The sequence below is a fragment of the Nicotiana tomentosiformis genome, chromosome 1 (assembly GCF_000390325.3).
Source record: "Nicotiana tomentosiformis chromosome 1, ASM39032v3, whole genome shotgun sequence".
NCBI lineage: Eukaryota > Viridiplantae > Streptophyta > Magnoliopsida > Solanales > Solanaceae > Nicotiana > Nicotiana tomentosiformis.
This window is the reverse complement of record NC_090812.1, coordinates 48,039,174-48,052,793: the sequence shown is the minus strand read 5'-3', so window position 1 is coordinate 48,052,793 and position 13,620 is coordinate 48,039,174. Positions and strand designations below refer to the sequence as shown.

The 13,620-nt window shown below is 38.2% G+C and overlaps 1 protein-coding gene across 1 annotated transcript; it reads right to left on the bottom strand.

Moving 5' to 3' along the window:
* Nucleotides 1–87: 87 nt before the first annotated feature.
* LOC104088222 (uncharacterized) lies at nt 88–9,296 on the bottom strand. Its single transcript, XM_009592865.4, has 9 exons — nt 8,999–9,296; nt 7,601–7,868; nt 6,820–6,921; nt 6,652–6,734; nt 6,442–6,558; nt 5,454–5,556; nt 4,706–5,372; nt 3,820–4,019; nt 88–635 (listed from the first exon to the last, which is right to left on the bottom strand). The coding sequence occupies exons 1-9, from the start codon at nt 9,115–9,117 to the stop codon at nt 519–521; spliced, it is 1,776 nt and encodes a 591-aa protein (XP_009591160.1). The 5' UTR covers nt 9,118–9,296; the 3' UTR covers nt 88–518.
* Between the last annotated feature and the right edge of the window lie 4,324 nt (nt 9,297–13,620).

Sequence of the window (13,620 nt, the reverse complement as noted above, 5' to 3'; positions counted from 1 at the left end):
TCTAGAAAGAAAAAACACTACCTCCCTTCATATACAATGTAAGTGTCATTTCCCCTCTAATACTTATTTTTCCATCAACATACCAAATTGACTAATGCAATTTGAATAGATTCAGTTAAATTTGTTTCTACAATCAAAACTAAACTAAGTATACACATGAAAATAACTCAACATCAAAGCCAACAGAACACTGCAATTTATCTGTTGTAATGGATCTATAATAACATTAAAAAAAGGACTAAATTTCAGCATTGCCTTTTTGTAGTAAGCAACAGCAGAAATAAGCGCGTTCTTGGAAAAAATGCACTGCTTCCTTTCTCTTACAAGTTCTAAACTACAAGGGATGCCAGTTTCCTTACAACACATTGATCTCTTTGTTTCTGTAACTTTCAGTCAAAAGATAGGAAAAAACTGGTCTAGCTAGCAAGATTTCTAAAAGCTGGAAAATGAATGGCTGCTCGCTCTTCATTATGAATAATTTACAAGATGTAATTCTACAAGTGCCATTGAGCATAGAGCTATTGACGAGCCCTGCCGAAGAAATGTTCTATTTGCAAGCATCCTTGAGACTGGACATTACTTGCTTTCGTGCCGAATTTGCATCTCTTTACTAAGGTTGTACTTTCCTTATTGTCCTGCTCAGGAAGTAAAGAACAAAAAATAAACTTCCACATTCAAACATTAACCCTTTCATTGACAGTTCCAAAATAGAAAACATATATATTAGGTGTTTAAGATGCTCTAAACAAGCATACATAACCGAAAGGAACAATGCATGACCAAGAAGCAGAGGATCTAGTTATGAACGCAAATGCAGAATTTGCATACCCGGAAAGAACTACTTGGACACCATCACAAGAAAGTATTTTCCAACAAAAGTTGCCAAGATGGTTAGAAGTTAGACCTTATGCTTCCGAAGATACTACTACAATCTTGGTCTTTATTGTCAGGCCTCTGTAGTTGAGCTCACAAAGGTTTAAGCAATCATAAGCTGTTGGATGATAACTAAATTGTCCTCCCATTCTCTTCTTATATTCTGGAACACCCTTAACACTTTGGCTGAGGTGTGACACCCCAGCGCCCCAGATGAGAATTTAGAAAGAAGCAGACTGCTCTTTAACTACTTAAATTACTTTTAACTTCAACCATGACATATAAGTTAATACCAATTGGCAAACTCAGATCATCTCTGTGGAAACTTGAACAGCCTAGTAACACTAAAATTTATTAGACATTAATCTGAAAGCGTCCATGTCAGAGCAGCAGAAACAGCTTTAATGTTATAAAATCAAAGAGCAACATTGCTGTAAAGGAATGTGGATACAAATCTTTACCATATAATAAGAAAGGTATTTGCTCATAAACAAGAAGTAACAATGCTGAACAGTGAACACTTCACGGTTACAATATTTACTCAACATGTATACAGCATTGCATCACTGAGAATTTAGTTATGAAGACTGAATGGTATTCTTCCTGATAAATGTGTCATAGATATCTGGAAACCGCATGGTTTTAAACCAAATATGAAGGTTTCTACCAGAAAAGAGCTTATTAATAGTCAAATAATTAGTACTAATATAAGTCTACCTTTTTTCTCAAATTCCGAGAAGTATGATTTACCAATTGATAAATGAAATCCAGATAAACCAAAAGATTAGGAAGTTGATACAAGGACAGACCGCGTTCACACAGGATCTAGGGAAGGGCTACATCCAAGGAGTGTGATGTAGGCAGCCTACCCCGATATTGTATTACTCATATTAATCAATACTTCAACAAAGAACTAATAAGAGGCGTGTCAAGCACACTATCCTTATGGATATTCGCACATACAGTGATAAACAAAATTAGACGTATCCCCCGAGATTCAACAAGCTCTTCTAGTATAAACTAGGAGCAGAAACAACAAAGATTAATCAAAAGAAAACCCAGCACAATAAAAGAATATGAGAAGAAAAGTTTTTACTTTTTCACACTTTTCTAAAATGAACACAAGACTATATATATATATATATATTCCAAAATAGAATGTATCTGATTGTTAAGAAACAAATGTTATCATTAGTAAATGAAAACGTTTTTAAATGTCATGAAAATATCAATAGCATTAAGAGTAGTAAATTGACAGCTACTTTTGTCACAATAACGTTTAAGAATTAAAAGTCATTAAGGCTTTTGAAATGAAAGAAACGTTAGCCATTAAGGCTATCAAGAAAGGTCAAAGCCAACTTTTTCAAAATCAACGTTTGGTAACTGAAATATCAATGATAGCCATTCAAAGTTAATAAACACATTGAAGCCAAAACTATTCAAATTTTCTGTTATATACAATAAAATATATTCAAATTGATTAGTATAATAAAAACTCATTAATATAATATTAAAAGAATGAATCACGATATCAATTTAAATATTTCTTTTTGAGTTATCAAAATTATTTTTTTAACAATCCCCCATCCTATGAAATTAATGGTAAAAATTTCTAGAGCACTCATAAAAACGAGGCGCACGCATGGCCTATTAGCGCAAAACCGCAACAAACAACAAACACTAAACTTACAAAAGAATTCTTGGTTCATGAAAGTTTTAAACTTGACCAATTGTTCTGTAAGTTTATTCTTATTTTATCTAGGTCAGGTTCATAATCCAAGAGACACCAGATTCGACGCATTATGCTCATTTCTAAAACCCAACGAAGCTTTTTATTTCACTCTATTACTTAATATACTTTTTGAGTTATGTGGATGATTGTTAGAAAAATAATTTTGATAACTCAAAAAGAAATATTCAAATTGATGTCTAGGTTCATTCTTTTAATATTATATTAATGGGTCTTTATACTAATCAATTTGAATATATTTTACTGTATGTAACAGAAAAAATTGAATAGTTTTGACTTCAATATCTTTATTAACTTTGAATGGCTATATATCATTGATATTTACGTTACCAAAAGTTGGTCTTGAAAAGTTGGCTTTGACCTTTCTTAATAGCCTTAATGGCTAGCATTTCTTTCATTTCAAAAGCATTAATAGCCTTTAATTCTTGAACGTTATTGTGACAAAAGTAACTGACAATTTACTAGTCTAAATACTATTGATATTTTCATGATATTTAAAAACATTTTAATTTACTAATGATAATGTTTGTTTCTTAATAATCAGATGCATTCTATTTTGGACTATATATATATATAGTCTTGTGTTCATTGTAGAAAAGTGTGAAAAAAGTAGAAAAAGTAAATACTTTTCTTCTCATATTCTTTTATTGTGCTGGGTTTTCTCTTGATTAATCTCTGTTGTTTCTGCTCCTAGTTTATACTAGAAGAGCTTGTTGAATCTTGGGGGATATGCCTAATTTTATTTACCATTGAGTGGACGAAACATCCTTAAGTACAGTGTCTTTGATATGCCTCAAGCTAATTCTTATTCTCCATACAATATTTTTACAACGTAGAGCATGATTTCATATAAAAGGAGCATTGATAAATGCACTTAATTAGGATCTGAAAAATAAGAAATAGAGATAAAAAATCAATAAAATAACGAAACTTTCGTTTTTTTTTTCCAAAATTCAACCCAAGGTAAGAGAAAGATGATATCAGATCCTCCCAGAGGAATATTAAGTGTTGAAGATGAGAGAGAATGCTACTCAGGGTTATGACGCTGACATCTCATGCTGAATTATGGGAAAGATCCGCAGTGGACTCTGCAGACAGCTTACTAAGTAAAGCTACTTAATTTGAATACGACGACAGAAAGTAGGAGAATAACTGCACATATACATTTGTAAGTCAGAGGATGAGTTATCACTCACCAACGAGGCCTGATTTATTGATCGCAGAACTTTAATCCTACCACCTCTGCCATCAGCTCCCACAGAAATCAAATCACCAGAATTTGCATTTGATCCTTGCAACCCTGCAGATCCCTTGTTCTGCACCTTCTTACACCATCTTCCCAAGTGCCAGTTGGTTCCATCTGGACCTAATAATCCACCAGAGAAGCAGTTGTCTCCTGAAAATTTTATACTTACAATGTCAAACAACCTAATAGTGAGGATTCATATAGCTTAGCTGACCCCAACTAAAAAGGGATTGACACATAGTTATTATAAAGTAGGAGAACCTATGTCATGACGTAATTTTCTTTTCCATAACAGAATAAGAGTGATTTTCATGATCTCCCACGAGAAAAGCCAGAGCAGAGGGGTCAATAAAACTACGGGCAATTCATATCAAAAATTGAATTAAAATTCAGGGATAAATAAAGTTTAAAAGACTTTGCTGAAGAGTGAATAAGATCATTTGTTAACAAATAATCATTGCTCCTAGCCATCTAAACTACTGAAGATTTTTCCAGCTCGTCAACATCAAAGATCATATATATATATATATATATATATATATATATATATATATATATATATATATATATATATGATCATATATATATACACAATAAATCCAGTGTAATCCCATAAAGTGAGGTTAACGGGAGGAGGGGAGGGTGTACGCAGACCTTACCCCTACCTTGTGAAGGTAGAGAGGATATTTCCGATAGACCCTCCACCCCCTCAAGGTAAAAGTAGAAGAAGCAGACACAACACGTAGTAACATCAACAAGATAAGGTGATAAGGAGACAAGTTGATAAAATAGTCGAAGCTAAAGTGATAAGGAGACAAGTTGATAGAGAGAGAGACCTGGTTCAGCAAGTAAAGCTGGCGATGAAGTCCCTTTTCTGATGAGAAATGATGGCTGACGCTTAGTAAAGTCATCTAGAGGGAGAAGATCATCATCATCAAGAATAGTTACAGGTGACATGTTTACTGTACTCCTCTTGCCACAACTCCTTGAGCCTGAGAGTTCATCCTTGCTATCTGATACCTGTACTTGAGTTCCACCTGCTGTCTTCGAAGTTGCCTCCAACCTTGAGAAAACTCTATCATCGACTGCCTTCTTATTGTCAATTGGTAGATTCAGTTTTCGATTTGATACGTCATGCACATAACTGGGAGTCTCCGAAATGCCTCTATCCTTATTTTTCTGGGAAGAGTCTTTCTCCTGATTATCTTGATCAAGACTATGAGCTGTTATATAATCTGATGTATATTTTTCACTTCCATCATTAGACACAAGCTTTCTTTTTCTCTGTGGGCTAGAATCATGACCAGAGACAGTGAACTGATGCAAATCTACTTCTGCCTCAGCAAGTGTCTTTTTTTTATTTTCATAAGGGCACTTGTCACCTTTCAGTTCTTTCCTAAAACTTTTTCCGGATTCAACTTCAGATTTCTTGGATACTCTCAAAGTTCTCAAAATTCCATTGTCTCTTCCTTCAACAGCCATCTCAAGCTCTTGGACCCTTGCCTATTAATAGTAGCATATTGAAGCATCCTCAAAGTTAAAAACAAAATTAACTTAATTGGATTGAGGACATCAAGCACTTACCTTGAGCTTATCTATCTTCTCTAGAGCCTTCTCAAGTTTACTAAGAGAACGAGCCTCTCCCCTCCCAAGAGTATTGCATTTGGTCATCAATTCTTTGTAACTCCTGCCAGAGCACACAATGATAGCATCAAACATACAACTTGAAGATAAAGACTGCTAATGTGCCGGATAGAAGCAGGTCACTATAATTCACAAAGTATACAGCTCAAAGCACAGGAAAATAACTTTACCATGTAAAAAGATAAGCTTTTTACGAAAAAGAAAACTCTTTTCCTAAATCTCAACCACAATACTTTTTTTTGATAGATCAAAATTTCGGCCATAGTACTTTATGGGCATTGTCCTAATACATGTCCAAAGACAAGTGAGCAATTTACAACATACCCCATCCCCATTTATCTTCTTAATAGAGCTTTCTCGAAGAAAATAATAAAATTCTGTAATACTAGTCTGCATCTCTACGTAACAGAAGGTTGACTAACTGCAATTACCTACAGAGCATACAGAAGCCATTATTTCTTCAGAAATAGCACTATTTTTAGAGATTTATAGCATGACATATTGTGTAAACTTTAATTTTGCACTTTGTGATTAGAAGCTTTAGTCCAACTTCCTTTCAGACGACCAGTCCTTGGGGTATTAAGAGTCCTAAGGAAAACAAGGGTTTTAGTAGAGATTCTAGGTTCATGAAACCTATTTCTTAACGCATTGACTTTTTCATATGCCTACACATTGCATATCTCTAGTATCCTGTCAATTATGACTTGCCTGAGCTCAAGCGAAAACTCAAAATGTGGCACGCAAAGTATATTTCAGCTTTTCCCATGGTAATCAATTACCAAAGAAGATATCTACAGATCTGCTGATAACACAAATATTTCTAGAGCAAAGTGTTGCATTACTAGATAGCAGAAATCATCTGTATAGGCTGATGTTGGGATTAAAATAATTTCATAAATAAAAGCAACTCCAAACATAAAAAATTTACTTGTTACGCATGACCAGTGACTTCTTCAAGACGTCAATTGTCTCTTTACTGTTGGCCTCATTGCCCAGTGAAGCAAGCTTCAAGACCTCTTCTTCGCCCAAGTTCACATCACAGACTCTGAAGACAAGAACCATAAATGAAAAGTCATAACAAATTGTAGTACAACAAAAATAGGATAAATTATTGCTGCCCTTAATATAATCCACTTACAGCTTGAGTGCTGCGAGCTCCTTAGCTAGGGCCATATTTCTTTCTTGCAGTCTCCTGCATTCCGAGGTTGATTGATCTAGCTCCTGCAACACAAATTTCCCCAAAGCATAAAGGCAATCAGTGCCATGCCAAATGTACTTGCAACAAATCAAGAGGCAAAACATCTACCTGAGATTTAAGATTAAGCAGCTGCTGAATTGATGTCTTCTGTTTTTTAGCTTCATTCTTTATAGATACTTCTACTTTCAACTGCTCTTTGCAGGTGAACAACTGAAAAATTCCCAGTACTAACAAAAATTAGATGAGAAAAAGAATGTGATACATGAAATCTTAAGAAGCATGATTTGGAAGCAGACATTCTTAAGAACGCTCTACTGTACTAGATAAGAACCAGCAATCACCACAGGGCATTTCTCAAACTTGTTCTATTTCCTCGCAAGAAATATTTGGTTTTGGGCAGAATATGACTGTTTTAGAACATTAGCCTAATAATAATTGATACTGGAACAACTCCACAATTGAAATATTATATTTCTAATCCTTTTTGAGTCAGAACAACATACCTAAATCCATTCTCATTTCACGAATAAAAGTATAGTGAATAGCATAACCAGTATGCAACTCCAAAGACAAGAGTGGGTTGCTCTAGTGGTGAGCACCCTCCACTTCCAACCAAGAGGTTGTGAGTTCGAGTCACCCCAAGAGCAAGGAGGGGAATTCTTGGAGAGAGGGAGCCGAGGGTCTATCGGAAACAGCCTCTCTACCCCAGGGTAGGGGTAAAGTCTGCGTACCCACTACCCTCCCCAGACCCCACTAGTGGGATTATACTGGGTTGTTGTTGTTGTTGTTGTTGTTGTTGTTGTTGTTGTTGTTGTTGTAGTATGCAACTCCAAACTTTGTATACTGCAAAGTAAAAGCAACCAAAACAGAAAAAAGATTAACCATTTACCTCAACATTAACTTCTTTGAGATCTTTCTGTTGCTGTTCCAGAGTAGAAGCCAGTTTTAAAACTTTCCCCTCCAACCTTTTGACCTCATCGCGCAATTCGCAAGGACTCCCCTCAAGGTCATGTGATTGTTGGGAGAAACTAGGATCATTTGGATCACCGACTGATTGGAAATAAAGCCTATTTGTGTTTTTCTCCGTACAAGTCTGTTTGCAAACTGGACAGTTCTTCTTCTTTCCATTTGTACAATACTCAAACCATTGCTGAAGACTGGTTTTTAGAACCATAACATGTCAGAGGCAGAAACAACTGTATCAAAGACACAAGGGAAATCCCTATAGTTCTATCCAGATAGACAAGTAGAGGATTCAAAATCATGAGTCAATAAGTATAAAGTACCCTTGCACCCACTCCACCCTATGGCATTGGTGGGAAAGTAATATCACACACACACACACACACACACATGCTGGCAAAGTTCTGCATCCACCCTATAGAAGGATATTTTCATAGGACAGTAGACCTGACCATAATAACATTGAAGCAAATGAATTTATTCATGCTGATGAACTCCTGGAAAAATATTCATAACAAGTACAATTTTAGGTAAAGCCAGAGGCGGAGCTAAGATTTCAACTTTGTGGATTCTGAATTTTAACAATGATTTCAAGTGCTTTTAATTGGGTTCTAAATTTAATATTTGTACATACTTAATAAAAAAAATTAGTATAAATACATTGTTTGAACAAAAGTTATTGGGTTCAATCTGAGCAAAAGTTATTGGGTTAGATCGAACCCATTTCCAGGCTCCTAGCTCCACCCCTGGGTAAAGCAATGATATTTAGCCAAGTACAATCCAAACGATGGATACCTAATACAAGATATTTTCAATTTCAAACTAAGTACAATTCAAACCAGGAATACACAATACAAGTTTTCATATATTTTCAAATTTAATCAAGGAAACCAATACAAGTCTAAAAAAAAATCAATCTTTAACCATGTACAATCCAAACCAATGATACCCAATAGGCCAATACAAGTGTTCAAATATTTTCAATTCCTAACCAATTAAAAACCTAACCAAGGTATGCTAAATACAAGTCCTGTGCAAAAAGTATCCGTTTAGGTAAATAAATGATCTTTAACCAGAGTATATTCCAAACCAAGAATACCCATTCAAAGCGTTTAGATATTTTCAATTTTAAACTAATTGCAGCCCAATACAAGTCTTCAAATAATTTTTACTTTTATAAAAAGCAGACTCCAAACCAATGATACCCAATACAAGACTTCAAATATTTTCAAATCTTAACTAATTAAAAATTCAAAACAAGGTTACCCAATTAAAATCATGAAATCTTTTCACAAATACATAAAGATGTATACAACGGACTAACCAAAGCTCGTGAAAGACATGGCCGCAAAGAGAAATGGATTGAAGGTCTTCGACTATAGGTTTGAGATCCTCATAGCAGATTGAGCAAATGGTCTTGGCAAATGTGTTGCCTCCCACCATCGCTAGCAGCTCTTTAGTCTTTACTCCTCTGTTCGCTGTTTCAGATGTTTGGAACAATATTGGTTTTGAAAGAAAATGAGTTGGAATATAGTGAGCGGGAAGAAGAGGGAAAATTGAATTGGGGCAAATTAATGAGTTTTTAATAGCGTTTCAGTAGCTTAGTTATTGGATGCAGGTCCTACCTTTCCCTTTATTCCTAAGGAAATTTATTGCAATTATATAGTATATAGTATGATATTTTGTTAGAAACTATAAAAAGAAAGATTTAAATTATAGGCACTGCCATTGTAAAGATTTCTTTACGATTTCTTTACCCAATTATTTTAATTTGTAATAGCTAATTAATTAATATTTTTTAAACTATCAATATTTATCGAGAGATTTATTACTTACTTAATAAATGACATAATTGTATAAACTAGAATTTAAACTCTAAGGACATAGATATTACTACTTCGTATGATTAAAAATTTTAAACGAATCGTGTTAGAAACAAATGAATCGAATTCTCAAATATAATTATAGTACCAAAACAAAATTTGAGACAGACAGAGTAGTAGTTATCTTCATTTTCTTTTTCTTTTTTTTGCTAAAAGGGAAAACTCGCAGCTGTTACAACATCTGCCACAGTCTCTGCCCTTCGGATGAGCACTTTGTGCACATTGGGTAAGCTTCCCGTGTATAATAGCATGCAAATCACACGGGGATGTAAACACATAATAGTAGTTATCTTCATATTTTCCTTGGGGGATATGAACCCCTAAATATCCGCCTGGAAATGTTTCACATATTATGTGAATCTTTATTGTTTCTTTTTCACTATTTTTGAAGAAACTTATTTCGCAGTTGAGATGCTCAGTTGATTAACAATGGCGGAAGTTTCTAGAGATAAGGGGAGATTATTTTTAGAAAGTAAAAATGATATTTTCTCACTTCACATTTATTATTGAGTATCTGTGCATTTATATACATGTGTCTTTCTTAAATCACTAACTGTCATGGGCTGCTTTCCATCATCGACCCATGACCCCTTGGACGCACCCCGTGGCGTCCCGGCAAACCTCTCAACGCCTAGCGCCATGGTCGGCCCCGTGGTTTCGGCAGCGCCAAGTGACAAGCGCGCATGCGCCTTTGTCGCCCCACCGATAATCAGTGCCAGCGCCCAGCGGCTGGCGAATGCCATCAGTGCCGCGCGCACAAACCATCATGTTGCCAACAGCACCGCCCACACAGACAGTGCCCCGCGCTCAGACCCAATGTCAAGCACCAGCGCCCAGCCGCTGGCAGATCCAAATAGTGCCGCGCGCGCCAACAATAATGCGCGCGCAGACCCTGATGCTCAAGACAAAGTTGATATCATCGGACTTGCTTCCATAGAAGACTAAGTCCTTTTCATTGTAATTATAGAGTAGTTTTACTTCATTCATCTTCAGTGTGCTACTACAACTTTCTTAGGTCAACTCATGTAACTTTGGGTTTTTTTTTAAGCATTATTAAGGGGGACCAAAGCATTCAAACATTCGAGCATTCAAACAATTCTCTGTACTGGTGTCTCTCCCCCCGACACCGCATTGCATCTTGTAATAGCTTTCATCATCATCAATACAATCATCAGCTTTCATCATCAATTGCTCATTTTCCGCTGCTCAATTGCTCACGATATTAGTTTTCTCGTACGGCACTGACAATCTAGTCTAGCGTACGGAGAGGACCTCAGTTGGCGTATAACAACCGCACTGACATCGGTTGCTTAGCCTTACATCGCCCTTCCAAGGAATTTCAGGAAGGCACCACGTAATAGTTGGTATCAGAGCCTAGGCTCGACATCGGATGAGGGAACTCATTGCCATCATCATCACCATTTCTGACCATCGTGAATTATGGGGATCGTATCGCGACCCTTCAAGAGACGGTTGACGAATTACGGCCCATCGTGGATACGTTGCCTGATCTAAAAACCAGCCTAGTGCAAAGGTTGGATGACCTGGACTATAGAATGCGGCAGGCCGAAATTGACATAGCAAATATCAGTCGTGACTCTGAGGAAGACCGGCAAACGGCTGCCGTCGAGGCAACCGAAATTCATGGCAAATTCGAGGACCTCCAACAGGAGCATGCCGAGGATATAGCCCATCGGGAACTAGAGGCAGACAGATTGACCGTCATGCAGCAAATCATAGACAACTTGATAGGCCAACTCAATGCTGTCAATGCTGCCCTTCAAAGCCTGCTCAAAGGAGGCGAAAACCAAATCAGGGGTGCCATGAACATTGCCCCCGTGCCAAAAAAGCTGAAAATTCCGGAACCCAAGCCATACAACGGAACCCGGGATGCCAAAGAAGTGGAAAACTTCATCTTCGACATCGAACAATACTTCGATGCCATTGGACAGTTAAAGGAATCCAAAACGGTAGCAACTGCTGCCATGTATCTTCAAGGCGATGGAAAACTCTGGTGGCGAGTCAAATACGAAGCCATCAGGGCCGGTAAAGATACTCTCAACACATGGGCAGAATTGAAGGCAGCCATACGCCTGCAGTTATTCCCCGAAAACGTGGAATACAATGCACGGAGAAAGTTGCGTGAACTCCGCCACACCAGGTCGGTGCGGGACTACGTGCGTGAATTCTCCGCACTCATGCTAAACATACGGGATATGGGGGACAAAGACAAATTGTTCGCATTCATAGAAGGTTTGAAACCTCATGCTCGTGTGGAGTTGCAAAGACAATGGGTAGATACCCTGCCCAAGGCCATTCAAGTTGTAGAGTGCCTTGGGGATTATCAGTTGGAAACTCATAAGGATAGGCCCCAGCAGCCTGTCCGAGGGGGATACAATGGGAGCCAACCTAGCAACGGTGGCCCCAACAGAAACGGAAGAGATCGAGGTGCATCCAAATCTAAGACTCCTTCCTCAAGCAGCAACAGTACTGCATCAGTCAACAATAATCAGGGGAGAAAGCCCCCCATCAGAATGCTGCCATTACGGCGGGGAACATTGGAACAATCAATGCCCTAATACACAAATCAATGCTCAACAAATTGTTGACGATGATGAGTCAGATCAGGACGGCTCAGTCGGCGCAGAACAAGTAGGGGCCTTCAACGCATTTGTTGGCTCCATTCATGATACCTTGGCGGGAATCAGTGTTGGCAACCCCAAGAAGAACGCATTCCCAATCGACAAGAAAGGGAAAGGAAAGGCGGACAAGAGGCCTCCCACATCACAAAAGAGGACCTTTATGTTCGTTGACATAAAAGTAAACGGCAGACCTATTCCGGCATTGACAGACACGGGTGCTAGCCACAACTACCTACCCTCAACTCAGGTGTAACGCCTCAGTCTAGCAGTGCAAAAATTCAAAGGTCGTATCAAGGCTATCAACTCTCCATCTCAGCCAGTGAGTGGAATAGCCAAAGAAGTGCCAATGAAGTTTGGCCCATACAAGGGAATATTCGACCTACGCATAGCTATCATCGATGACTGCGAACTGATAGTGGGATTGGAATTCCTCAGGTAAACAAACACCATCCCGGCACCATATGCCAACATGCTCCTAATGTTGGGGGACGACGGGGCCAAACCCCACACCATACTGTGCATACCCATAAAGATGGCCGCTGGAAACACTTCGGCTATGTAGTCAAAGAAGGGAACCAACAGACCTGAACCTACGGTTCTGGCTGCCCTCAACATCATCAATCAAACATCAGATCATCAGCGTCCAACAACTCATGGCGCCCCTCTTTGTATGAAGACTTGTCAAGCATTCCAAAAGGACAAGTCGGATCACTCAGCGCAAGCGGGACTCTTAGAGCCGCTACCTGTCCCACAGAGACATTGGGAAAGCATTTCCCTGAATTTCATCACAGGATTACCCAAGGTCGGAAATCATGCAACCATCATGGTGGTAGTAGACAAATTTTCCAAGTATGCTACCTTCATCGCAGCCCCACAGAACATATCGATAGAAGATACAGCTCGACTCTTCTTCTCTCATGTTGTCAAACATTGGGGTATGCTCAGCAACATCATTAGTGACTACGACCCACGCTTCACTAGCAACTGACCCAACTCTTCAGTTGCCTCGGATCCAAATTGAGTTACAACTCAAGCCATCATCAGCAGCAAACATATGATCAAACAGACCGGTTCAATGACATGCTGGAGGAATATCTCTGCCAATTTGCAACCAGGTCACAAACACATTGGGTGAAGCTTCTGGATGCTGCTCAGATGTGTTTCAATTCACAAAAGTACGCCCATACAAACAAAAGCGCTTTTGAAATTGTTACCGGACAGCAACCGCTACTCCCACAGAATGTGAATGCACCAAACATGCCAACACCTCATCGAGCTGCCAGTTTCTCGACAGAATGGGAGCAAACTTTGAAGATAGTGCGGAGCTATCTTGTCAAAGCCCAAGACAGGGCAACGAGGTATGCCGAACAAAACCTTCGCTTTGCCCAACATCAAGCAGGGGAAAAAATGATGGTAAGAAC

Coding starts and splice junctions, on each gene's coding strand:
- LOC104088222 (XM_009592865.4), bottom strand. CDS start 9,117: ATGGTGGGAGGCAACACATTTGCCAAGACCATTTGCTCAATCTGCTAT. Junction 6,559..6,651: donor GAGCTCGCAGCACTCAAGCT/GTAAGTGGATTA, acceptor TCTTGTCTTCAG/AGTCTGTGATGTGAACTTGG. Junction 5,373..5,453: donor AGAAGATAGATAAGCTCAAG/GTAAGTGCTTGA, acceptor TACTATTAATAG/GCAAGGGTCCAAGAGCTTGA.